This window comes from Leopardus geoffroyi, chromosome X (genome assembly GCF_018350155.1).
Source record: "Leopardus geoffroyi isolate Oge1 chromosome X, O.geoffroyi_Oge1_pat1.0, whole genome shotgun sequence".
Taxonomy (NCBI): domain Eukaryota; kingdom Metazoa; phylum Chordata; class Mammalia; order Carnivora; family Felidae; genus Leopardus; species Leopardus geoffroyi.
In genome coordinates, this window is record NC_059343.1 from 58,413,857 (window position 1) to 58,440,233 (window position 26,377).

General features: G+C 41.2%; 2 protein-coding genes across 17 annotated transcripts in view; both read left to right on the forward strand.

The window, feature by feature from the left end:
• The first annotated feature begins 346 nt into the window (after window positions 1–346).
• NONO (non-POU domain containing octamer binding) lies at window positions 347–15,852 on the forward strand. 2 transcript variants are annotated; one of them, XM_045472796.1, is made up of 11 exons: window positions 347–710; window positions 7,321–7,480; window positions 8,442–8,635; window positions 9,817–10,118; window positions 11,139–11,234; window positions 11,637–11,833; window positions 12,174–12,258; window positions 12,654–12,756; window positions 13,336–13,375; window positions 13,602–13,711; window positions 14,828–15,852. In XM_045472796.1, the coding sequence occupies exons 2-11, from the start codon at window positions 7,330–7,332 to the stop codon at window positions 14,960–14,962; spliced, it is 1,413 nt and encodes a 470-aa protein (XP_045328752.1). In that variant the 5' UTR covers window positions 347–710; window positions 7,321–7,329; the 3' UTR covers window positions 14,963–15,852. The 2 variants fall into 2 exon arrangements, with proteins under 2 accessions (XP_045328752.1, XP_045328751.1); XM_045472795.1 differs by having other exon boundaries at window positions 587–855.
• A 123-nt stretch (window positions 15,853–15,975) lies between these two features.
• ITGB1BP2 (integrin subunit beta 1 binding protein 2) overlaps window positions 15,976–26,377 on the forward strand; it is a 29,938-nt gene continuing 19,536 nt past the window's right edge. For 3 of the 15 annotated variants that reach the window (XM_045472801.1, XM_045472798.1, XM_045472803.1), the window contains exons 1-11: window positions 15,976–16,547; window positions 16,796–16,845; window positions 16,934–16,990; window positions 17,069–17,214; window positions 18,095–18,189; window positions 18,294–18,352; window positions 18,493–18,563; window positions 18,682–18,781; window positions 19,009–19,122; window positions 19,371–19,433; window positions 22,899–22,937. In XM_045472801.1, coding sequence (XP_045328757.1) covers window positions 16,484–16,547; window positions 16,796–16,845; window positions 16,934–16,990; window positions 17,069–17,214; window positions 18,095–18,189; window positions 18,294–18,352; window positions 18,493–18,563; window positions 18,682–18,781; window positions 19,009–19,122; window positions 19,371–19,433; window positions 22,899–22,937 — 858 coding nt within the window. In that variant the 5' untranslated portion in view covers window positions 15,976–16,483. Of the gene's footprint in view, window positions 16,548–16,795; window positions 16,846–16,933; window positions 16,991–17,068; window positions 17,268–18,094; window positions 18,190–18,293; window positions 18,353–18,492; window positions 18,564–18,681; window positions 18,782–19,008; window positions 19,123–19,370; window positions 19,434–19,790; window positions 20,197–22,898; window positions 22,938–24,299; window positions 24,472–26,377 lie in introns of those variants that run through there. The other 12 variants (XR_006711112.1, XR_006711113.1, XM_045472805.1 and 9 more) reach the window with 10 other exon arrangements.

Here is a 26,377-nt window from a genome sequence, read left to right on the forward strand (position 1 = left end):
TTGCCTGGTTACCATGGAAATAGGTGCTGGTTACAATTATGTGCAATCACAGAGACTAAAGTATCAACCCGCCCCGCCCCCCCGTCCTCTCCCCCATCCCTTTCAAGAACCATAACCATAATCATAACCATAACCATAGTGATGACTGTTTCAGTTGGGCTTCACGAGTAGACCTGGCAGCAGAAGCAACTAGAAACCTGATTAAGTATGGAGTGTCAGAGTGCAAGCCCTAATGAGGAAGTGTGAAAAAAGAAACATGGCGGGGCATTTTTTCAGAAGGAAAAGGCTAGATCTACCACACTGAATACAATGACATTGTTACTCCCGCTTTTTGCACAGGCGCAGTGCAAGATTTCTCAGAGCACGCCTACGCGCATGTTTTCTCCCCTTCTCTTTCCACTTTTCTCTCTCTCCCTTTTTTCCGCTTTCCTTTGCCGCTCCCATCACTGGGTCTTTCAGTCTTTCCGTCAGCCCGCTTATGTCTCTCCTTCCGACCCTCCATCCCCCTCCCTACCTATCCCCCTCCCCCTTCCTTTTCCGTCTGGAGCAGGCGGCAGTTTGCGCATGCGAATTAAGTGGACAGCCCCGCTCTTTGTCCCCATCTGTCGTTCACACGAACTCAAACCTTTCGCATTCAGTAGCCAATACGGTTGAAGAAATGGCGGAAAACCGATTCCGCCTTTGGAGATAAACCTTGATTGGCAACTCAGGTAACCAATGAAGAACACCATTTTGTACCCCTTGGGAGGCACCGAGCTCCGTCGTCTCGTTTCCGGCGGTCGCGCGCTCTTTTCTCGGGACGGTAGAGGCCGTGTAGCGTCGCCGTTACTCTGAGGAGAGAACAGTCGGTAGAGGGTGAGTTTTGGGACGACTTAGTTCTTCTTTGGGTGGGGAGTAGGATTTCCTGCGACAAGAGGCTAGGGCGAGGCTAGGTTTGGAGGGAGGTTGGCCGTTCGTTCCAAGGCCCCTTGAGGCCTTGTCCCCGCCGCCACACGGCGTCCTCAGCCCACCCGCAGGGGCCCATCGCTCTCAGCTCGCTTTGCTTTCTTGTTTGACTGGCTCCCGTTGCCTTTCCCGCTCCGTTTCTTTATGCGACTCGTCTTCGAATCCGAGTTCTGTCAGTAAGTTCCCCGGCCTTTTACCCGCCCTGGGCCTGAGGGTGTGGGGTCTATTATCCGAGAGCCCTGAAGTCGCTGCTGGAGGAGGAGGCGCTTTGCCGGCGCTCCTCCTCTCAGCCTCGCGAGGCCATTAATTCAGAATGAGAAGTGCCGTCCCCCCCACCCCCAGCGATGTTTCTTTGTCAAAACTCTAAGCTGGGAAGTTCATCTCCTAGTCCAGACCCCGCGGTTTTCCTAATCAGGTTCTTTTCTTTTTCTTTTTTTTTTTTTCTTTTTAAGTCTTGTTGCCTAGCTACTCGACCCGTTTACAGCATCACTTTTTAAAAATGAAAATTAATTTCATGGATTTCCTATTGGGTATTTTCCCCTTGGGGGAACTTGTTGTCCCCTGAAACCTTTCTTTGTGTTCTTAACAGAGAAATTGAGATTAGGGAGGACTTGGGAGGCACTTTATCTTCAGCCGAAGTTGAGGTAGGTGTAGGGGGTAGGATTGCCAGCTAAAACACAGGACGCCCCGTTAAATTTGGATTTCACATAGGAAACAAATTCTTTTTAGCATGCGTTGCTTGGGCTTTATACTAAAAGATCATTTTTTTATCTGAAATTCAAATTTAACTGTATATTGTGTATCTTTATATTGTAAATCTGGCTAGATTTATACTGTGTGTTTGTGCAACTTCCTTGTTAATAAATGAAAGGTCCTAAGAAACACTTAGAAAAGTACCTTACCATGTCAGTGCATTGTACAGCTTTCAGGCAAGTTCATATCCATGCAGCCATATAGGTCAGTAGATGTTTACCAGTTTTCCCCCACAGGTTCCACTTACAAAGTTGATCCTTTTCCTGAAAATGGATTTCAGATATGTATGGTGTAGTGTTTGGTCTTATACCTAAACCACATTTGTGCAACTGTACTGTGTCCAATAGCCCTAGTCTTTCTAAATCAGCAGTACATATTTTCTCTCAAAAGTCCTTATCTGAGTTAGTCATTGGGACAGGTAAGTAGACAAATCCTTGATGCTGATCTTTGTGCTTAGTTCTCAGAGGCCCAATGGTTAGGGGGCAGTGAATTTATTGCTCAAGAGATTTCTGCAGTTAATTCCAAATTCTGTTGGTGGTCATCATCAGAAATAAGTGACAGGGCCAGTACTTAACTGAGTACTTGGTACTTTCCGGGCACTGTTTTAAGTGATTTATACGATATTATTTAGTCTTCACCATTGAATGCCTTCTTGGGAAAGAATAAACTGGAGGGAAAATTATAAAGATTAGCATTGTGGAGACATTTATTCAAAAACACTAAGGTAAGCACTTTGGTTGTAAAAAATGATTTTTCTTAGAATCCAAAAGAGAGGAGGAAGCATGTAAATTAATGACATTTGTCTAACTAGAGCACCAATCAAATGTAGGAATAGGGATAGTGGTTCCCAGCAGGAACAAATGCTTGCTGTGGTCAGGATCTCATTTTAGTCCTTAAAGGAACTAACCCTGTGAAGTTGCTGTTGTTACCCTCTTCTTATAGGTGAGTAAACTGAGGCTCAGAAGTTAGGTGATATGGCTAGTCAGTTTGTTGGACCCTAAACTTTGAAATCAAGCTTTGATTAGTAAGCTTGCATCATTGTGCTGAGTATGAGCTTTAGAGTTGAATAGATGTGAGTTCCACTCCTTGCTCCACATTTGAGTGACCTTAGATGGGTATCAGTTTTCTTAAACAGGAGAGTAATAGTTTTGAGCATTAAGTGAGATAATGCAGACTTAGCACAGTGCCTGGCATATAGTGGTTGGTAAATATCTGGTATTATCATCTCAACTACCAGGCTCCACTTTCTAAAACCAAAAATAATCTCCCTTGAAGTTTAATCTTAAGTGGTTTAGAACGTGCTAGCATTTTATCCTCAAGGAAGCAGATCATTTCTTAGAAGTCGTAAAATGGTTTTTCTGAAATGGAGTGGTGAGGTTTGGTTAGGATGTAAATACAAATACAGAGTTTTTAATATTTGTTTTGAATAGATCTCTATGAGAATTTTTATTGATGTGTAATATAAATCCATAATGTAAATTGTGTAATATTATATATATATATATATATATATATATATATATAATGTAATGTGTAATTTAATCCACAATATAGTGGATTTCTGAATGGGATGCAAGATACTGAGGTTGGGGCCACTGACTCCCAAACTAAAGACTGGAAGGGAAAAAAAAAACAGTTTCCTTGCATTCTAGCCAGGGGTAAGAAGGTAAGAGGACCTAGTTGGAGAAATGGCTGTGAAGATAACTCAAGTTTCTGCGATAGGCCAATTTGGAGTCAGGGAAGAGGGAGGTGTTTAATAGCTGGGACTCAAATAGAGATCTGATTCTAATGCCCACCTAACCCAAACCCCAACTGTTGCTGGAGTAGACTTTATAAATTTTTATGTTATAATCTCCTATTTTTACAAACATGATTTCCCTTTTTTAGAGGAAACAGTGCTGCACTATGCGGTAAGAGTCACAAAAATAGGTTCAATTCTAATTTTAAGAATTTATTATAAAGAAATAATTTAGAAAAGCAATAAGCAAGAAGATACTGCAGCATTATAATAGGAAAAAGCTGAAAACAATCTAAATGTCTCATAGTTTAGTAAATTAATGTATATCCACATGGACTTTGTATAGCTGTTAAAAATTATACTGACACACTAAAAGTGAAGAAAAACTGAATATACAATGGTAAATTATAACTGCATTATATTGAAATGATACTGTATGTTTTGGAAGGTAAATAAGTAAAAATCGAAATTGTAGGAGGAATATTTACTCATGGATGTGTTCCAAGATTTAGCTGTGAACATGGTTTATATGTAATGTTGAAAAACTAGGAACAACCCAAGTGTCCAACACAATAGGTGCTTGGTTGATGGCTAAATACTATGTCCATTAAAAATTAATGTATAAGATTTGGGGGTGCCTGGGTGGCTCAGTTGGTTAAGTGTCCCACTTCAGCTCAGGTCATCATCTTACACACAGTTGGTGTGTTCAAGCTCCACGTCGGGCTCTGTGCCGACAGCATGGAGCCTGGAACCTGCTTTGGATTCTGTGTCTCCCTCTCTCTCTGCCCCTCCCCCACTTGCACTCTGTCTCTGTCTCAAAAATAAACATTAAAATTTTTTTTTTAATGTAGAAGATTTAGCGATATAAAAGTTGTTTATCGTGTAATAAAGCAGAAAAGGCAGGTTGCAAAATAGTCTATAATATACAAATATGTATATGTACAATGACTGGAAGGGTAAATGTTGACTATTTTCTAGTGGTGGGTCTTTGGATTTTTTTTTTTATTTCTAAGTTTTCTATATTAAAGTTATGTTTTGTAATAGATGCCTTATTAATTGAGAAACATAAGATTGATGAAATAATATAAACAAGGTTCAAGTCTTGGCTTAAATGTCAACTTTCCAGTTAGACTTCTCTCACAGATGTATTTAAAATTTCAGTCTAGGGGTACCTGGGTGGCTCAGTTAACCGGGTTAAGTGTCCAACTCTAGATTTTGGCTCAGGTCATGATCTCACGGTTGGTGAGTTGGGCTCCACGCTGGCAGTGAGGAGCCTGCTTGGGTTCTCTCTCTCTGCCCTTTCCCAGTTCACTTTCTCTTTCAAAGTAAATAAACTTTCAAAAAAGTAAATAAAATTGCAGCCTTACTTCCTTTTTAAAATGTTTACTTTGAGAGAGAGTTCACACTCATGCAGGCAAGCAGGGGAGGGGAGAGAGCGGGAGAGAGAATCCCAAGCAGGCTCCACCCTGTTGGGCAGAGCCCAACTAGGGGCTCAATCTCAGGATTTGTGAGTTCATGACCTGAGCCAAGATCAGGAGTCAGATGAAATCAAGAGTCAGACACTTAACTGACCGAGCCACCCAGGCACCCTGCAGTCTTATCCCTTTCACTTCCTATCCACTCCCCCCTCTCATTTTTCTTTATTTTCCAGCAGTACTTATTTTTTATTAAGTACTATATAATTATGTGTATTTTGTCTTACTAGAAGGTAAGCACAACTGAAGTCAAGAATCTTTGCTTTATTCATTGATGCGTCCCAAGCACCTATAATAGTGCCTAGCAAATAGTAAACATTCAGTGAATATTTGTCGGGTGAGTTAGTGAAATATATTTCAATTTGTGTGTGTGTGTATACATATATATATGTATATATGAAAACTGGTCAATAACGTATAAACAGGACAGTTTTCATTTTTGCTTGCCTTCTATTCTTGTCTACATTCATGTATTTATTTATTTATTTATTTTTAATTTAGAGAGTGGGAGCAGGGGAGAGGGGCAGGGGAAGGAGGGAGAGAGAAAGAATGAGAATCCTACACAGGCTCCACACAAAGCATGGAGCCCAACATGAGACTCGATCCCACAACCTGGGATCATGACCTGAGCTGAAATCAAGAGCTACCCAGGTTTCTCATTCATATCTTTGAAAAAAAAATACCCTTTTCCTCTTTATTAAACCTTTCCCTTTTAAAACATCAAACATTTTTCTTGTTTACATAGTCTTCATTATTTTTAATGCTGTATAACATTCCATTGAATAGATGTACCATAATTTATTAAAAACCATACCTCTAATTTTTTTTTTAATTTTGGGTATTTTAAGTCATTTTGTTACTGTAAAGGTCATTGAAGTGACTGTTTCATGGATGTGGTTTTTAAATTTTAAAATTATATTCTTAGGATAAATTTCTAGGAGAACTTCTTAAGTTACAGAATATTAACATCTTGATAGCTCTTTTTTTTAATGTTTATTCATTTTTGAAAGAGAGAGAGAGAGCAGGGGAGGGGCAGAGAGAAAGGGAGACAGTTTCCAAAGATGGCTCTGTGCTGACGACAGAAGGCTCAATGGGGGGCTTGAACTCACAAACTGAGAGATCATGACCTGAGCTGAAGTTGGACGCTTAACCGACTGAGCCACCCAGACACCCCAACATCTTGATAGCTCATATTATTGTCTTACAAAACAATTTGTGGATATAGAATTTGATAATTGTTGTTTCTAGTTTTGGCGGGATATGATGAAATGTATCAGGAAAGTTTTTATATACATAAAGTATTGTCATGTATCCATCATCCAAAATCAATAGTTATCAAGACATTGTCACATTTTCTTTGAGAAATAGTTTTCTTTATTTTAAAGGATTCATATAATGGAAACAACAAGTATTCATGACAAGGTCCTTCTCCACATCTTTCCTTCAGCTAAACTCTGACTAGAAGGTCTTGTGTTTAGGGAGAAGGATTGAGGATTGGCTTTTTCCTTTAATTACTGGAGAACTGTCCTTGAATGAGGAAGATGGTTCTCAGCTTGTTAACTAGATCAATTAGAAAATTTCCATTTTAAAACCAACTTGTGAATTCAGTCTGGATTGTACTAGGAATTTTCATTTTGTTTTCTTTTTTATCTTACATTGATTTTTTAGATGAGATTTAAAATTACAATTGTATATTCATCTTTTTGTATTGCTTTCATTGCTTTAGTAGTCCTTTATCTTTCTATTGTGATTAATAACAGTAATTACTGAGTGCTTACCAAATTCCAGTACTGAACTAGTGTTTTCACATATTTATGAATGCTCCTAGCCATCTTGAGAGGTAGGTATTTTTATTATCCCCTTTATAACAGCTTAAGGAATTTGTGAAGAAGTAATTTACTAAGTAGTACATAGCTGTTAAGTATTAGGACCATGCTTCAAATCTAAGTCTAACTCCACAGTTCATACTTTTTCTGCTGTTGATTCCACAATATCTACTATAGGCTGTGCTGGAGAACAAGATTTACTACTAGTTCTTGTCCTTGTGGTAACTAGAATCTATTTCATTGTGTTTTAATATTATGATAGGGCCATTTTTTAGGGGATGGCTTCTTTGAGGAAAGTAGCTTCCAATTAATGTATAGAATTAGTGAACTGGAAGTTTCCTCCAGTTACTCTCGTGAACCTGTTCTCATTCAGTACTTGTCTAGTTTCTGTGTGCAACATAACTGCTAATGTCTGGTTGTTCTTAGATTTTTGAATGGTACTCCTTTGCTATACTTGTTCAACATACCCAGTTGTTTGAATCTGGCAAAAGCCAGGACGTCAGAGATGATTTGTGACATTATGTCATCAGGAAGGTGACTGATAAGCCCTGATAATGTTTGACGGTCCACATTTTCCTTTTAGGGTGCAAAAATGCAGAGCAATAAAACCTTTAACTTGGAGAAGCAAAACCATACTCCAAGGAAGCATCATCAGCATCACCACCAGCAGCACCACCAACAGCAACAGCAACAGCCACCACCGCCACCAATACCTGCAAATGGGCAACAAGCCAGCAGCCAAAGTGAGTTCACACTTGTAAGTGGGTAGTTTTAGATTAGTGTCTTGAGATTATAAGAATAAGCCTTTGTGGCACACCTTTGTTCTTCTTTTCCCTACTTATCTCCTAATACTTCTTAGAATAGAAAAAGGGTGATTCTCTGAAACAAGGAGCAGACGTGTTGGATAGCAGATGAGTACAAGTTGCTGTGCTGTGTTGGCATAGTCTACTGCCAAACAGATGTGTCTGTATTTTACCTCAGAGCTTGGTTCTTAGAGGTAATCATCAGATGACTGGTAGTTAGAATATATAGAGCAAGCCTTTAATGGAAAAGAAGGCTGGTACTGAGTGTTATACTTTTAGCCTGGGGTCTGTACCAGCCTGTTTTTAATCAGAGTAAACATTCTTTAAAGGCACGTTCCCACTCATTTAGCCAACTTTGAGCACCTATTGTGTGCCTCTAACACTAAAACCAACCTAACCGTCTTTTATTTCCAGAGATCCCTACAAAGAATACTGTTTCCTAACTCATTTCCTTTCATTAACCTAAGCATGAAAGAATGGGAGCTGTTAAGGTTATGAAGATTGGTTAAAAAAAAAACGGTTATGAAGATTGGTGAGAGATTGGGAAAATGGAGCAATTATGTTTTAAATTTAAAAAGCTGATCCCTACTGACATAAGTCTCCTTGACTTGCTTAATTTTCCCTTTGACCAATAGATCCTGTATTGTCTTTCTGTCTCTGACTTAATCTGGGTGGCTCCTGGCCCATAGTAGTGCCATTGAGTCCTCTCAGATGTCTGCATACTGCTTTCACATTTTAAGGTACAATTTACTGATTGGTTAGTGGATACATTGCATTGGGAAATGGTGTTTGACTTCTCTACAGCAGTTAGGTTTAGTAATCTGGGAGCAGTTGTAGCTCTGAGAAAGTGACTGTAGAGCTCTTTGTCCAATCCTTTGAGTGACTGTATGTCTTCTCTCAGATGAAGGCTTGACTATTGACCTGAAGAATTTTAGGAAACCAGGAGAGAAGACCTTCACCCAACGTAGCCGGCTCTTTGTGGGCAATCTTCCTCCTGACATCACTGAGGAGGAGATGAGGAAACTATTTGAGAAATACGGGAAGGCAGGCGAAGTCTTCATTCATAAGGATAAGGGCTTTGGCTTTATCCGCTTGGTGAGCAACCATGGGTTTTTAGAATGTGTGCTCTAAAAGGTGGGGAAACTGGGGAATGATGGGCTTGGAAAATTAGACAGTGGAAACAATTCTCAGATGGTCTGTTTGTTAAATGTTTATAGTTGGAGTTGGTAGCACAGGACAGAAAATGCAGATTTTGTTTTTATTTTTCCTCATAGGTTTTTGCTTTGTTTCAAGGACAACATAGGTTTATTTGCCTTGGACGCTAAAACTAAAGTATGCCTGTTGGAACTTTTTAATTGGTAAATTTCAAACATATAGAAGTAGACAGAGTAGTATATGAACCTATACATACTTAATGCCCAGCTTCAATAATTATCAACTCATAGTTTATTTTATCTTAGTAATGATTAGGGTTTATATAATTTCTTTGAAAAGTTCTTACATAGGACTTTTTAAAATCACGAGGGGACAATTTTATTTGTATCTTATTTTTAAAAAATTTTTAAGTTGTGCTAAAAAAGGTTATCGTAACCATTTTTAACTGTAGATCTTTTTTCATAAAATCTGATTAAATTAGGAAACATGTTTAAGTGTATAGGGGGGAATCTTTTCTAGACATTATCTACATAAACAAGGAACATGATATGCTAGCAAGGTTATTAGAAGTGGTGGTTAGAACTAATTTCCATTCCAGATCTACCACTAACAAGAGTATATGGGCAAGTCATTTTCTCTGGGGCTCAAGGTTCCTCTTTAGTAATATAAGAGGGGGTTCCTATTAGGGTTTGTGGTTCTAAAAAGGTCTTGTAGAGGTCATACATGATTCTCATTAAACTTGTATGTAGCTAGCTGAAATTAAAATATTCTGGCTACTATTTTAAGGGTAGGTTTTAGGCTCATCATTGTCCCACTGATCTATTACCACTTGGGAGAATAACCTATGATACTGATGACCATGTAAGTAGTATTTACTTCTAGAATTCCCAATCAATTTATTGCAAGGCTGTCAGAACAGTTAGGTTTATCTATTTATTATCCAAAGATTTATCTGAAACCTAGCTCTATTCTTTCAGTACTATCAAGGTTCCTTTATATGTGTGTTGTCAAGGTTTTGGGGGGGAGGCATTTTGTTTTGAGCTATGCTACTTTAGACTCTCGATGGCTGTGATGTGGTCTTTGTCAAAACTGAGTTATTCTGATGTCTGTCTGCTTCCTAGGAAACACGAACCCTAGCAGAGATTGCCAAAGTAGAGCTGGACAACATGCCACTTCGTGGAAAGCAGCTGCGTGTGCGCTTTGCCTGCCATAGTGCATCGCTCACGGTCCGAAACCTTCCTCAGTATGTTTCTAACGAACTGCTGGAGGAAGCTTTTTCTGTGTTTGGCCAAGTGGAAAGGGCTGTAGTCATCGTGGATGATAGAGGAAGGCCCTCAGGAAAAGGCATTGTTGAATTCTCAGGGAAGCCAGCTGCTCGGAAAGCTCTGGACAGGTGCAGTGAAGGCTCCTTCCTGTTAACCACGTAAGTAGGGGTTGCTTTTAGAAATAGAATTTAGATTGCTACTTCTTTCAGTGGTATGGAGAGTTAGCCCATAGGAACCATGTTCTTATGTTCACTTAAAGACTTTGGATACTACTTCAGCTCTCTAGTAGGGTTTTCAGTGTAAAATTAATGAAAATAGTATGAGGATTAAGAAACCTTTCAGGGGACCCTGGGTGGCTCAGTCAGTTAAGTGCCCAACTCTTGATTTTGGCTCAGGTTATGATCTCCTGGTTCATGAGATCAAGTCCCATGTCCACGCAGAGCCTGCTTGGGATTCTTTCTCCCGTTCTCTGCCCCTTCCCCCTACACATTCTCTTTGTCTCTCAAAATAAATAAATATTAAAAAAAACCTTTTAGTCTTTTAGTAGGTTGTCATTTAGTCAGCGTTAAATCTCCCTTTACCTTGAAGTCTTAGAACTCCGAAAAGTTGGGGCACCTGGGTGGCTCAGTCGGTTAAGCATTCAACTTTGGCTCAGGTCATGATCTCACTGCTTGTGGGTTTGAGCCCCGTGTCAGGCCTTGTGCTGACAGCTCAGACCCTGGAGCCGGCTTCAGATTCTGTCTCTGTCTTTCTGCACTTCCCCTGCTTGCTCTCTGTCTCTGTCTCTCTCTCAAAAATAAAATTTAAAAAGTAATAAAAAGAATTCTGAAAAGTTGTTTTGTGCATGCAAAACACATGTGCATGTATTTATTCCAAGTGATTGTCTGGTATTCTCTAGATACTGGATATTTAGGCTGTACTTAAGTATCCTATTTACTTTGAACATCTTTGAGGCTATATTCAGAGATCTAAAGCTTGACTCCATCCTTTCAACCCCAGATTCCACATAATGCCATCAAAAGACCTTGGTTACTTGGGGCTTGGTGTAAAAACCCCTTCAGAAATATGTTTAATTGTTCAGTCCTGACCCCTGACTGGTTTGCTGTGCCAGTGACTGGTGTAGAGAGGAAGCCTGGTATAGGGTATAATTTGATTAATGCTGAGCTGCTTGCTTCCAGATTTCCTCGGCCTGTGACTGTGGAGCCCATGGACCAGTTGGATGATGAAGAGGGACTTCCAGAGAAGCTGGTTATAAAGAACCAGCAATTTCATAAGTATGTGGTCCCATCACTTCCGTGTTAGGTGTTTGTCTATTCTTTTTTTTTTTTTCAACGTTTATTTATTTTTGGGACAGAGAGAGACAGAGCATGAACGGGGGAGGGGCAGAGAGAGAGGGAGACACAGAATCGGAAACAGGCTCCAGGCTCTGAGCCATCAGCCCAGAGCCTGACGTGGGGCTCGAACTCACGGACCGCGAGATCGTGACCTGGCTGAAGTCGGACGCTTAACCGACTGCGCCACCCAGGCGCCCCGGTGTTTGTCTATTCTTAAGGAAGCTTGTAAAGGGATGTATAAAAGAGGCAGGTCTTTGCTGGCAATGGCCCTCAGGAGGAATGCAGTGCTTAGTTGGGGGAATCTTTGACAGAGTTTTAATAGCCCAGGAACTTTGTCTATAGGGAGCGAGAACAGCCACCCAGATTTGCACAGCCTGGCTCCTTTGAGTATGAGTATGCCATGCGCTGGAAGGCACTCATTGAGATGGAGAAGCAGCAGCAGGACCAAGTGGACCGCAACATCAAGGAAGCTCGTGAGAAGCTGGAGATGGAGATGGAGGCTGCTCGCCATGAGCACCAAGTCATGTTAATGAGACAGGGTGAGTATAAGCCTGTAAGTCTTAAACCTAGAACAAGAACAAAATGGCTTTTTTCAGAAGGGTCTTTGTATCATTCAGTAGAAAAAGGCCTAAACCTCTGCTTTTATTCTCTGAAATATTTTGTTGATCTTGGTAGTCAAATGAGCTTGGAGATGTGGCAGAGAATACTGGATTCTATGGAGAAAGAAATCATACGTTTGACTTCATTTTTGGAATCTGGATAGCTCAGATGACCACTCAGGGATTATATATCTGCTTTCTGGATCTTTATTTATGGAAAATTATTGGGTCTGTATGAGGAGAATAAAGAATACTCTAAATTAGTCTATTGTTTTTCTAGATTTGATGAGGCGTCAAGAAGAACTCCGGAGGATGGAAGAGCTGCACAACCAAGAGGTGCAAAAACGAAAGCAACTGGAGCTCAGGTAACTAATTCTCAAACCCTTTTTTTCTGATCCCTCTAAAAGGTAATGTCTCATTACTGTTTCCTACCACCGTGCTACCTCATGCATTTGTAAATGTGTTGGCAAATATTTCCTGGCTGCTTCTCAAGTTCTCCCTTTGGATGGGAAATGTTTTGGCTGCCCATGGTTCTAGGAATTATCCAGAGCTGCACTAAAGGTAAAGCAGCTGAGTGCCGATCTCATGAGGCTCCTTTGTGAAAGAACTTGCTTTAGGGCTGGACACATTTACAGTGAATTTTTTGGAAAGCTATGATAGTTTTCAGTAGGCTCTTAATTTCCTTGGCTGAGTCCCTGTTAAGATAATCTGCTCAAGTTCTGGAATGTCTCTGCCTAAATATCTTGGTGACTCTCTGTAGGCAGGAGGAAGAGCGCAGGCGCCGTGAAGAAGAGATGCGGCGGCAGCAGGAAGAAATGATGCGGCGACAGCAGGAAGGATTCAAGGGAACATTCCCTGATGCGGTATATCTCCCGTGTGCCCATGATGTGCCAGGGCAGTCCTGATATGACAGACCCACCAAATGTCCACTTGGACTTTAAAACATTACAGGTTATGAGCAGTTTTTGTATTCTATGAAACTCCTCTTTTAGAAGAATTCATAGGAAGGAAAGATAAGGTTTGAAGAGGAGTTCTTGTCTCATAGGCAATTTAGGATGAAGAGCTGGGGCCAGTGTATACTGTTTAGACTCAGTGACTGCCCAATGAGAGCTGTCCAGTCCTATAGCAGCCTTGACTAGCTCTCTGGTGTCCTTGGAGTTGTTGCACATACTGGGGTCCTAGAAGAAATCAGCTGTCTTTCCCCTTGGCTTTTACCTCTCCTTTTGTTCCTAATAGGGGACTCTGACTTGAGTCCTTGTAGGTCTAACCTTGAACCCACTGCACAACTCGCAAGGAGATGTTGGTTTTCCTCAGCTTGGTCTCCGTGTACTTGGAACGTGTTGATCACTCTATCTGCTTCCCTTAGTGTGTGTCCTCAGTATATTGTGAACGGTAGAATGCAGTGCTGTCTTGGACTGTCTTGAGTATTTCTTATTTTTCAGAGAGAACAGGAGATACGGATGGGCCAGATGGCCATGGGAGGTAAGGACTTACGAGATTAATGGTTCTGATTTCCTTTTTTGTTTCATTTCTGGTAAACTATGTAGCTTCTCGGACATTGTCCAGATTTAAGGGGCTGACATTTCTGGGAGCATCGTTTTTGGGTGGGGTAACGTGTCCTTAGCTCAGAGGTCTTGTTGAATTGTTTCCTCTCGCACAGAGATTGACAATCTCTGTCTCCTGTACTGATCACACTGCTCTGCTTTAGGTGCTATGGGCATAAACAACAGAGGCGCCATGCCCCCTGCTCCAGTGCCAGCTGGTACCCCAGCTCCTCCAGGACCTGCCACTATGATGCCAGATGGAACCTTGGGATTGGTAATAAACTGTGGAGCCTTACAGTAATTCTAAATGATGATAGGAGAAAGGACTTTGCTTTCAAAGTCCCTGTCTGCCACAGTTTTGCTATAGTTTTTAAGACCACTGTTTTCCATTAAATGTAATCTCAAGGTCTTGATTTGAACAAACCCATTCTCAAACTATACTTTGTCTAGGAGTTAAGTAAATGCCTTCTGTTTAGTTGCTACCTTGGGTTAATGGGTTTTTTTTTTTTGGAGGGAAGGCAATGAAACTTAGGTATTATCACATAAAATAGATGTAAATCCACAAGGCTTTATGGCTCATACAATCCTGAATTAATAGTCATAGCATCAGAATTTTAAAACTGGATGGCTTAATGTTGCCGAAGAATGATGGCATGTCCTTGTTCATATACTTAGTTCAGGAGAAAAGACTTAACTAGAAATTATTCAGCCTGGGAATTCAGGATGTAATATTATTTAATCAATAGGAATAGGGATAAAAAGATAAGGGTAGGATAGTTGGGTGGGTCTGTAATTCAGACAGCCTTCTTTTCAGGGATATCCACTTGAGTTCTTTATTTTTTAATGTTTATTTTGAGAGAGTGCATGAGTAGGGGAAGGGCAGAGAGAGAGAGAGAGAGCATCCCAAGCAGGCTCTGCATGGCGCAGATCTAGACATGGGGCTCCATCCCACAAACCGGGAGATTATGACCTGAGGTGAAACCAAGAGTTGGAAACTTAACCGGCTCAGCCACCTAGGTGCCCCAAGGATGTCCACTGGGATTTTAAACAGGCTTAGTCACCCCTAGCACATCAAGAGCTTTGAGTAGTTGGGGTGCCTGGGTGGCTCAGTTGGTTGAGCATTGACTTCGGCTCAGGTCACAATCTCACGGTTCGTGAGTTCAAGCCTCACATCAGGCTTGCTGCTGTCAGTGCAGAGCCTGCTTTGGATCCTCTTCCCCTCTCTCTCTGTACCTCCCCCACTTGTGCTCTCTCTCTCTCAAAAATAAACATTTAAAAAAAGAGCTTTGAATAGTTGAGTGGAAATGGCCTTCAGGGGAGGTATTACAGATGAGTGGGAAGCTTGGGGCATAGGTTCTATTGTAACATTGCTCTCTTTTTCTCTTAAAAGACCCCACCAACAACTGAACGCTTTGGCCAGGCTGCTACCATGGAAGGAATTGGGGCCATTGGTGGAACCCCTCCTGCGTTCAACCGTGCAGCTCCTGGAGCTGAATTTGCTCCAAACAAACGTCGCCGATACTAATAAAAATTTCAGTGTCTAGTTTCCCAAAAACCCTTAAAAGAAAGACCCTTTTTGGACTAGCCAGAATTCTGCCCTGGAAAAAGTGTTAGGGATTCCTCCCAATAGTTAGGTCTTCCTTGCCTGTACTACTCTAAGGGAGTATGCTGGAGGCTGAGGGCAAGGGAGGGGCGATAAAATTTAACAAATCAGTTCTGTGTGGTATATCGTCTAATTGATTCTGTGTGGTGCATTCCTGAAGTCTCCTGTGATTGTTGAGGGCCTGGGGGGGTGGGGACCATGACAAAATGGATCCAGTTAGACCCCCTGTTAGTCTTGATCATTCCATTCTTTGTCCATCCTGTTCTATTTGCTTTCTCATTCTTAAACCCTCCAACCCCAGAGACACTGCCACATACACCACAAAAACAAATATCCCCCAATGACCTTAGCCCCATTGCTCCACTTGGCAGGTGGGAATTCAGGCAAATGTCCACAGAGGTCACAGACCACATACATACGGTTCTGTTATATCCCATATATTACCCCTTCGTGTCCCAAGGAAGACATTTTCTCTTAGAGATTTTCATTTTAGTGTATCTTTAAGAAAAATCTTGTGTTAAGTTGCCTCCATCTTTTTTCTTGGGTAAGGGTAACCCAGGAATGGCCCTTTTGTGTCTATGATGTTGCTGTTCACAGCTTTTCTTGATAGGCTAGTACAATCTTGGGAACAGAGTTGCTGTATGCTGAAGGTCGGACAGTAGCTCTTAGCCTTGCCTATCTTAGGTAGTTACGCTGTGCATTTTTTTATTGGTGTACCATGTTTGATTTGTCCCTGATATCTTTGGAGTTTTTCTGAGAAATGGAGCAGTAATGCAGCATCAACTTATTAAAATACATTTTAAGCCTTTTAATTTTCTGTGCTATTTTTGAAAGGGAATGGAGGGAGGGGCGTTCTGACTCAAGAGCTGAGCAAAGGCTAAGCCTTTATCACCTTTTGCTCAAAAGTATGAATCCATTTAGGCAAACTTGGGGAGGTTGGATGCATACTATGGCTTAAGTGATTGACAAAGATTGGTGCTATTGGCGGTACATAGACGCAATGAGGATGACAAGAAAGCTACTGCTTTGAAAGAGGAAGAAAGTGAGCTGGAGGAACTGGGGTACCTTCATTGAGCTGAGAGGGGTCTAAAAATTGGGATTCATTTCTGAGCAGCTGCTGGCATGTCAGAGGCTTGGAATCGGCCTGGTAAATCTAAAACTGTCTCAGCAGTGGTTAGCTGACCTCACCCAAGTTCCAAGCCTTACTCTGCTTGATCCTTTTTTCTTGAGCCTCAGAGCTAAAATGCTCCTGAGCTCCTTCTGATTGGTTGAGAAGACCAATTGAAGTTCCCTTGCCCATGTTAGGAGGTGTACGCCTCCTGAACTAAAGATAGAAACAGCTGGCCCTTCCAGGCAGCTAAAAGCCTCCAGACTAAGAGGTGTTTCCCACTCGGCAGCCAGACTCCTTGAAATACCCTTTGAGTAATTCTACCAACGTCCTCCATGTCTCTATTCTGCCATAACAAAGGCTGTGGGCAGCACTTTGACCCCAATGCAAACCTTCCTGGTGAGTAATCCTGACTGTGCCAGGGGTTTCTGTGAGTGCTGGGGGAGTGGTCAGCTGTGGGCAGCCCATTAAGAGAGTAGAGAAATTTGAGTGTATCTACCCTAGTTTAATTGGTGTGGGTGATCTTCAATCTTTACTTATTTCTTTTTATTCTAAAGAAAACCCATGAGCATATAAATCTGGGGGAGAGATAAGAAGTGATAGTTGGTATAGTTGCCCTTCTTTGATCCTTCTGCTGGTATCCACAGATTCCTGTTGCCATCACCCTGGGGTCCCAATCTTCCATGATGCACTTAAGGTGAGGAGTAGCAAGGGGGGACAGTAAGAACATTTCCCAAAGGAAATCTACCCGGGAATCTGAGCTGCGCTGGGTCTTTCGTTATCAGGGTTGGTCCTGCTGCCGGAAGCGAACTGCAGATTTCTCTGAGTTCTTAAACATCAAGGTAAATTATTTACTTCCTTGGATTCTGCCCCTAATAGAAGGATTCTATACCTAATCCTTCTCTCCTTATCTATACTAGGGCTGTACTGTGGGACCACACTGTGCTGAGAAGCTCCCTGAGGCCCCTCAACCTGAGGGGCCTGCCACAAGCAGTTCACTTCAGGAGCAAAAACCTCTGAATACGATTCCAAAGTCAGCAGAGACTTTGCGTCGGGAGAGGCCCAAGTAAAGAGGAGGAGGTCCCTGGGTTTTTCCTACATTTCTGGAGCTTCCTAGAAGTGATTAACGGGTCACTGGGGTTTGGGGACTAGGGATGTGAGGAGGGCCAAGTGTCAGGGCTTTGTGTATATTTTAGATCTTAAGGGGAAATTTGTGTCCAGAGTACTGCCCTTTGCTTTAAGTTTGGTATGGGGTGATGGGATAGGTAGTTAGAGTCAACAGGGTAGCTAGCCCCTCACAAATACATACTTAGTTATAATACAAGGGGGATTGTTGAGAATGACTTGATTTATTTTTGGAAAAAAAGCTTTTTTTTTTTAATTAAAATTTATTTATTTTGAGAGAGAGAAGAGAGAGAATCCATGCTCCATGCTGTCAGCGCAGAGCCCAGCATGGGGCTTGAATTCACGAACCATGAGATTATGACCTGAGCCAAAATCAAGAGTTGGACGCTTAACCAATGGAGCCACCAGGGTGCCCCTTGGAAAAAAGCTTTGAAATGAGTTTTACATCAAGAAAAAGATGTAGTGTTGGCAGCTATGAGGCTTCAGAGAATAGTTTTCTGGAAGAAGTATGAGCAACAGAAGAAAGTCATGTTAGGTCCACAATTAGGGAAGGATGAGGATATGATACAGTTCTGCAGAGAAATGTTAAATTTTTAAAGCAACTGAGTAGATGGGCAAGAAAAGCCCTAGGGATTTCCCCAAGGTTCAGGGACCTGGGATGTACACAAAGAAAAAAAAACTGGCAATGGAGTTGCTACCCAACTTTTCCAATCCTGCCCCACTTTCACCAGACTTTGACACCATTACCACTGGTGGGAGTGTTGGACCTGTTGATCATAGTTAATGGGTCAGAACTAAATCACTCCACCTATAACCCCTAGGTCAGAGTTGTCTCCAAAGCTGCTTCCGCTAAATATATCCCAAGCCCTGGAAATGGCATTGGAACAGAAGGAATTAGACCAAGAACCTGGAGCAGGTAAGTGGGTCATTAGTAGGACAGGCTGTGCAGACTGGGATATAGTGAAAGTGGCAATTAGGTGGAGGGAATGGATAGGTTCTGACTCTGTTTCCCTTGCCCAGGACTTGACAGTAGTCTGATCCGGAGTGGTTCCAGCTGCCAGAATCCAGGATGTGATGCTGTGAGTGAGAGCTTATAGGGGGCACAAGCATGTGGCCAAGAAATCCTGTACCTGGGATGACTGGGTATAGATATGAGGCTGTGTGGGGTATAGTTTAGAATGACCTAATTATTTTCTTGATTCTCCTTTATCCATCTTAGGTTTACCAAAGCCCTGAGAGTGATGCTACTCCATGTACCTACCACCCAGGAGCACCTCGATTCCATGAGGGGTGAGAGAGGGGACTGGGTGGCCTATGAGACAGGTTTCTCCCAATGTTGATCATAAGGTGGGAGTTAGGGCTCATGGCAGAGGGGAGGAGATTCAGTTGAATTATCTTCCCACCTCAGGATGAAGTCCTGGAGCTGCTGTGGCATCCAGACCCTGGATTTTGGGGCATTCCTGGCACAGCCAGGATGCAGAGTTGGTAGGCATGACTGGGGGAAGCAGGTAAGCCCCAACTTTCCCGAACTTTTGATTAGAACCAAATTCCAGAAATAACTTTCCCTCCTATACCAGATAAAATTCTTCTCCTTATCCTCAACAGCCCAGAGGTTTTGCAATATGAAGTAGTATTAATCTTTTTGGATTCCGTGTCTCTTCTCTAGACACACTTGAGACCTCCCCTTGGGTTAAGACTTCATTCTTACCACCCACATTTCACATCTTCTCTTTAGCTGCCAGCATCTTGCCGTCATGATTGGCACCAGACAGATTCCTTAGTAGTGGTGACTGTGTATGGCCAGATTCCACTTCCTGCGTTCAATTGGGTGAAGGCCAGTCAAACTGAGGTGAGGAATGTCTGATGCTGGATGGGAGGCTGGTGGATTGGGTGCTATTACAATTTTACAGGCAGAGTTGCTGTGTGCAGTTAACATGTGGGCTCCGTAGTTCCCTGAGAGGAAGGTAGAGCTGGTAGATCAGGGCTGTCTGGCTGACCTGTTGATGTAGGGATCACACCTCTGGCGTGGTTCTCTGTTGTAGTAACTTGTTCTGACCTTCTGAGACTGTTACTACCCCTGTAATTCTTCTCTCTCAGCTTCATGTCCACATTGTCTTTGATGGTAACCGTGTGTTCCAAGCACAGATGAAGCTCTGGGGGGTAAGTGAAGATAAGGGGCACAGGAGGGGGAGGAAGATGGGGTAAAAAGAAGGACCAGATTGGAATGAATAGAGGGTGTCTTGAGGGAAGGAATTATAGTGGGAAAGTGGAGGTTTTCTCTTTATTTGCTTTGATATTCTCTCACTCTCCCCCTCTCCCTCCCTTTTTTCTCCCCCCTCCTCCTCCCATTTCTTTCCTCTTTCTCTCTTTCTTACTGTATTGTTTTATTCCTCCCCGTCTTGTTTTCCACACCTTACATTTGTTTATTTTTTTCCATCATTCATCACCACCCCACCCTGACCACAAACCCTCATTTTCTCTTTCTTCTGTGTTCCTCTATCTTTTCCTCCTCCTCAGGTCATAAACGTGGAGCAGAGCTCTGTCTCCTTGATGCCATCTCGGGTTGAAATCTCCTTGGTCAAGGCTGACCCAGGATCCTGGGCCCAGCTGGAGCACCCTGATGCACTAGCTGAGAAGGCTAAGGCAGGGACTGGGTTAGAGATGGATGAGGAAGAATCTGAGGATTCAGATGATGATCTGAGCTGGACAGAGGAGGAGGAGGAGGAGGAAGCGATGGGGGAATAGTGACACCAGTCAACTATCTAGATAGGACCTCAGTGGTTCCCTTAGAATGTCAGAGACCAGGATATGGTTGGCCATGTCCTGTTGTTATTGAGCAGCAGCAGGCTGAAGGAGGGGAGAACAAAAGTGTCCAAACCGTGCTGTTTTTTCCCTTAAATAAATCTCGTATTCTGCAGTTTCACATAGTGTCGTTCTCTCACCTCACTACCTGAGATTTTATTCATCCCCTCCCCCCAACTTCTGTGTGTGTTTAACACACGTGTGTGAAAACAAGCACATGCACAGTCAACCTGTTCTTTATAATCACCGGGTAATCTACTGAGTACTTACTGTATGCCCAGTTGTGTGTTAGGTGGTTTAGAGCTATCTGAGAAACAGAAAGCTTGTTTACTCCTCTCAGGAAAATTATAGTCTGGCCGACAGGCTAATCTATATGAAATATTAAAAAACATCAAGTAGTTTAGCTGAGTGTTAACTTGTACGGTACAATTATTAAGAGCTGGAGGAGTTGAGAGTGGAGCGATTAATGTGGACTGCATTAGAAAGGGAGAGCTCCGTGGAAGAACATTTTTTAACAGCTTTATTGGGAAACAATTCACATTTCATACAGTTCACCCATTAAAGTGTAAAATGCAGTGTTTTTTTTAGTATGCTCAGAGTTGTGCAACCACAACCAATTTTCATCACTCCAAAAAGAAATCCTGTACATGTTAGCAGTCACTACCAGTTCCCCCCCGCCCCCAAACTCATGGCTGTGGGCAACCACTAATCTACTTTCTGCCTGTATGGATTTACTTGTTCTGGATGTTTTATATGAATGGAATCCTACAATACGTGGTCTTTTGCAAAAGGCTTCTTTTGCTTAGCGTAATGTTTTCACAGTTCATCCATGTTATAAAATGTATCAGAACTCCATTCCTTTTTATGGCTGAATAATATTCCACTGTATGGATATATCACATTATGTTTGTTTCATCAATTGAGGTAAAGTTTGGTTTGTTTCCATTATTATGAATAATGCTTCTATGAACATTCATGTACAAGTTTTTATGTGGACTTACGTCTTCACTTCTCTTGGATATATAACTGGGAGTATAATTTATGGGTCAAATGGTAACTTTAACCTTTTGAGAAACTGCCAGACTGTTTTCCAAAGAGGTTGTACCATTTTACATTCCCATCAGCAGTGTAAAACCATTTCAGTTTCTCCACATCTTCAGTAACACTTGCTATTTGTACTTTTTATTATGGCCATCCCTAGTGGGTGTGAAGTGGAATTTCATTGTGGTTTTAACTGCATTTCCTTGATAGCTAATGATGTTGAGCATCTTTTCATATGCTTATTGGCCATTTGTGTTCTTATTTGGAAAAATGTCTATTCAAACCCTCTGCCCATTTGTTAACTGGGTTGTCTTTTTATTGAGTTGTGAGAATTTTTTAAATATATTCCAGAGACAAGTCTCGTCGGGTAGATGATTTGGAAATATTTTCTCCTATTCTGTTTCGCCTTTCTACTTCCTTGATGGTGTCCTTTGATACACAAAAATTTTTAATTTTTATGAAGTCTAATTTATCTTTACTTTAGTTGCTTATGTTTTTGATGTCCTAGGCAAAATACCACTGTTTAATCCAAGGTTGTGAAGATTTGTTCCTGTTTTCTACTGAGAGTTTTATACTTTCAGCTCTTATATTTAGGTCTTTGATCCATTTTGAGTTGTTTTTTGTATGTTGCATGAGGTAGGGGTCCAACTTTGTTTTTGCATATGGATATCTAGTTGTCCCAGCAACATTTGTTGAGAAGGCTATTCTGTCCCCATTGGCTTGTCTTGGTACCCTAGTTTAAAATCAACCGACCATGAATGTAACGGGTAAGAAATAAATTTTTAATGGAAACTTGTAGGAATGAGAATTGGATGGATATGGCAGAGTAGGGAGAGCCAAGCTGAGGCAGGAAGGTGTTTTATTTTAAATTCCAGAAGTAATACATTGTCATTGTAAAATGCTCAGTGCAGAAGTATGTAGTATGTAAACTCTCTCCAAGCTTAGTCCCTTTGCTGTTTGTAACCACTGCTAACATATCAGGGGGTATGTTTAAGGGAGGAGACAAAAAAATTAGCTGAGTGTAGCTAGATTGGGAGGAGCCTAAAATTCTAGGTGAAGGATTTTGAACATTATTTAAAACAGAGTTAGAAAGGCAGTGTAGGCCCTTTTTTAATGTAGATTTTTAAACAGAGGAGTGATCATCTCTTTCTTGAGTCTCCCTTTTCTTGAGCGAGATTTACTCCCTCAACAGAGTGGCCAGGAATCTGGGAGATTCAAAGTCTAAGAAACCTCAGTAGGAAGCTTCACCAAACCTCAAAATGATCTCAAGTTCTTTTCATAGCACAATTTTCTCTCAGTTCCGATTCAAGGAATATAAGGTCTTGTCGGGAGCTAGAGGTAAGATGGGAGTGAGAGAATGGACGTGGGCAGCAAAGGTAAGGGATCACAGGATAGCATGGCTGAGGATTTGGAGATTGAGGCAAGATTCAGGGATCCTGGGGAATGTATCCAAAGAATGCATCTCTGCCTCACAGAGAAGTTTGATCAGAGGTCAAGGGGCTTCCTGGACCTCCAGGATATTCAACAAATCTGGCTCATTTCTCTGCTCTCATTCTATGGATTTGAGGTGCAAATAAAGTTTCCCCCTTGACTCAAGCCCTTCAGATCCTTTCCAACCCTGGCGGCAGTTTACTTTTAATGTTATTTTTCTACAGATGAGTTGACATCAATAGGGGCTTTGGTGGATGTTTAAAGCTTTTAGAGGTGTAGAACGCATATAGAAAAGTGCATAAAGTGCACTAACCTTAAATGTACAACTTTTTTCTATCTTATCACAATCAGGAGACCAGCAACTACCCAGAATTCCTGGAGAGGATGAAGGTGAGGAAATCAAAAAGTTCAAGTAACCTTTGTTGTATATAAACTTGATATATAAAATTTCAAGTTCACAGAATTAATAAAGTAGTGTACTTCCTCATCTTATGCAGTCCAAAGCCTAAAATGTAAGACAGTAAAGCAGGTACATAACATTAATGGTAATAACAACAGCAATAACCATAGCTACCTCTTCTCATACAAACTAACCTGCCAGGCACTGTTAAGTGCTTTGCTTGCATTACCTCATTTACTCCCCCACTTCTCACCGTCAGATGTACATATTCGTTCACATTAGCACGAATCCTCGCCTTACCTCCTTTACACTTTCTCATTTCTTCCCATTGTGCTTTGTATCCTATTCCCTCATGCCTTCCCAGAAACTTTACACTATTATCCTTTCTCTCTCCTGTTTGTTCAAGCTTTCACTTTCATTGGATATTTTCATTGACATCTAAACATGCTCGAGTCTCTCCAATTTTATAAAAACAATTTTCCTTGACTACACAACATTTTCCAACTGCTACTTAACTCTATTCTCTCCTTTATAAGCAAACTTCTTGAAATAACTATTGATTTTCTATTTCCTCCTTCCTGGTACCATCAAAACACACTCTATCTGACTTCCAACCCGCTCAGTCTGTGGTGATAAGGTCACTTTTGGCCATCAAGTCACTAAATCTAATGGATGCTTTTAGTCCTTGTCTTACTTGATCTCACAAGCAAAATTTGACACTCATGATGGTTTCTTCCATAAAATACTTTTAATACATTGACTTCTATGACCCACCACTCCTCTTGGTTGTCCTCCTACTTCTCTGGCCATTCCTTTCAGTCTCCTTTGCAGGGTTCTTCCTTTTCTACCTGGCCATTGAATGATGAAGTTCCTCAGGACTTAGTCCTGATCTTCCTATCTTCTTATATATGACTCTTCTAGACACTCTCAATTATGTCCATGACTTCAAATACCACCCGCATGTAGATGACTCACACATTTTTATCTTTAGGCCTTATCTTTCCTTTGAGATCCAGATTTGTATATTATTGTAGTAATAGCTGACACAATTCTCTCTCTCTGCCCCTCCCCTGCTGTGTGTGCACGTGCGTGCTCTCTCACAAAATAAGTTAATGAACTTAGAAAAAATAATAGCTAACCCATATTTAGCATAGCGCCTGACATATATAGTAAGCACTATATAACTGTTTGCTATTATTAGTACTACTATTATTCCTCTCTCTACTAAAAGCTTTCACTTCAGACTATTAGGAAAGTTGGGGTGTTTTTTTTTTTTCTCTTGGAGAGGAGGGACACATCTCCAGTATCCAATTTTATAATGTTTCAATAAGAAAATAGGATTTTCTTGACAGGTCTTGCTGGTCTACAAAGTGATAACATATTTAACATACCATTGCATCAGCTCCAGGATTAAGGGAGATTGTATTCACCTGCTGATGGAATAAAGTCTCATGTATAGAATGCCACGATGCTCACCACTTCTACCCACATTATTTTACTTAATCTTCACACCTGCCTTGTGAGGTAGGTATTATCCCAAATTTTTATAAATGAGGAAAGCAACACTCAGGGAAGGAAATTGCATGCTTTGGAAATAACATAGCTACTAATTAAAACCTCAGTCATTGCTAAGAGCTGTCATAGAGCCATTTGAGAACATCCAAAACATAAGGACCAACTGGGGTCTGAAAAAAGAAGCCTTAGAAGAGGAACATGACACCATGCCCCTCTAGCCTGGCAGAGTCCCTTTGACAAGCCTATCGAGGAAGCAGTGAGGCCTTTGATCAGTGCTATCTCATGTTGATGCAACACTTTTCCAATGTATTTACCAGATTCAGTGTTACTATTTTGGGTATTCCTGCCTCCACTGTCCTCTTTCTCCCTTTCTGCTCACAAAGTTCCACAACATTGCTAGAGGGAGAACCAAGCAGACCAATATAAATTCATGCTGTCCAATTTCAACTTGGCCCTGGAAGCTGCTCAGCAACCCTTTTATTTGTCTCCTACGTTCCCTGGCACTCATCCCACAGAGGATCTTAACAGACCTTCCTCTTCTCAAATTCCAGCTCCTCCTGTTCCGCTCCTTTAGACACATATACACACTTTCACAAGATGCTTGACAATTCAATAACATTGTTTTAAAGCTTCTTTATAGAGAATTTATGACATGTACAAAAGTAGACAGAATATTATAATGAATCCCAATTTACCAAACACTCAGCTTCAACTAGTATCAACTCCATGCACTTGTTTCATCATTTCCTCCTTTCCCCATCATTTTGAAGCATATCCCAGACATGATATTCCATACCTAAAGATTTCAGTATGTTTCTTTAAAAGGTAAGGATCCTTTTTAAAAGAAAAAACCATAGTTGTAATAACATTAGCACACATAAATAAGCACAATATTCCCTTAATATCATTTATTACCAATCAGTATTTAAATTTCCAATAGTTTCATAAATATCTAAGGAATTTTTACAGGTTTTTTATTTGATTCAATATCCAAATAAAGTCCACACATTGTGATTGGTGGATATGTATTATTTGTTCATTTTATTTTATCTTATTTTATTTTATTTATTTTTTAAGTAAGCTCTATGCCCAACATGGGGCTTGAACTCACGATCCAGAGGTCAATAGTTGCATGCTCCAGCCACTGAGCCAGCCAGGCACCCCGTATGTCACTTTTAAACTAAAGGTTCCTTTTCATCTATTTTTTTTCCTTACAATTTTTTTATTGAGGAACTCAGATCATTTTTCAGTAGAGCTTCGCACAGTCTGAGTTTTGCTGATTGCATCTCTGCTGTATAGTCTAACATATTTCGTTGACCTCTGTTGTGTATATTGGCAAAATCAATGTCTATACAATGCATCTTCTATATTCATTGTCCTATTTTCAGTAGGGTGGGGAAATTGTCCATGTGACCAAAGAAGCGGAAGGTGTTTGGCTTGGCAAGTGACCCAGAAAAGAGCTAGGACTCTTTAGCAGCACTGAAACAGATGGTTGGGGTCAGACCTCAATAAATAGTAACTGAGATCCAGGCAAGAGAGGATGAGTGAGGGGCCATGGAGTGTCAGATTTCCACTCTGTTGGTATGTGGAGCAGAACAGGCAAAGAAGCACTGATCAGGCTGAAGTCAGAACTAGGAAAGGAGAGGTAGTACTTGAGGCAGCAGTTGGGATTATTTCTCAGGGGATTACTCTACTTGCTATATACCCTGTTTTCTAAATATAACTTATTCATTCATTCCCACCTCTGTGCTTTTGCCCTGGATGTTTCCTCTGCTTAGAATATTACCTCCTTTCTCTCCATGTATCCAAATCCTATTTATCTTTAATGAACAGTGAAAGTTCTCTGTTTTCCATATTTTTGCTTGTAGAGTCATAAAATATCTCTGAAAGGTTAAATAAGAGATCAAGAATATTG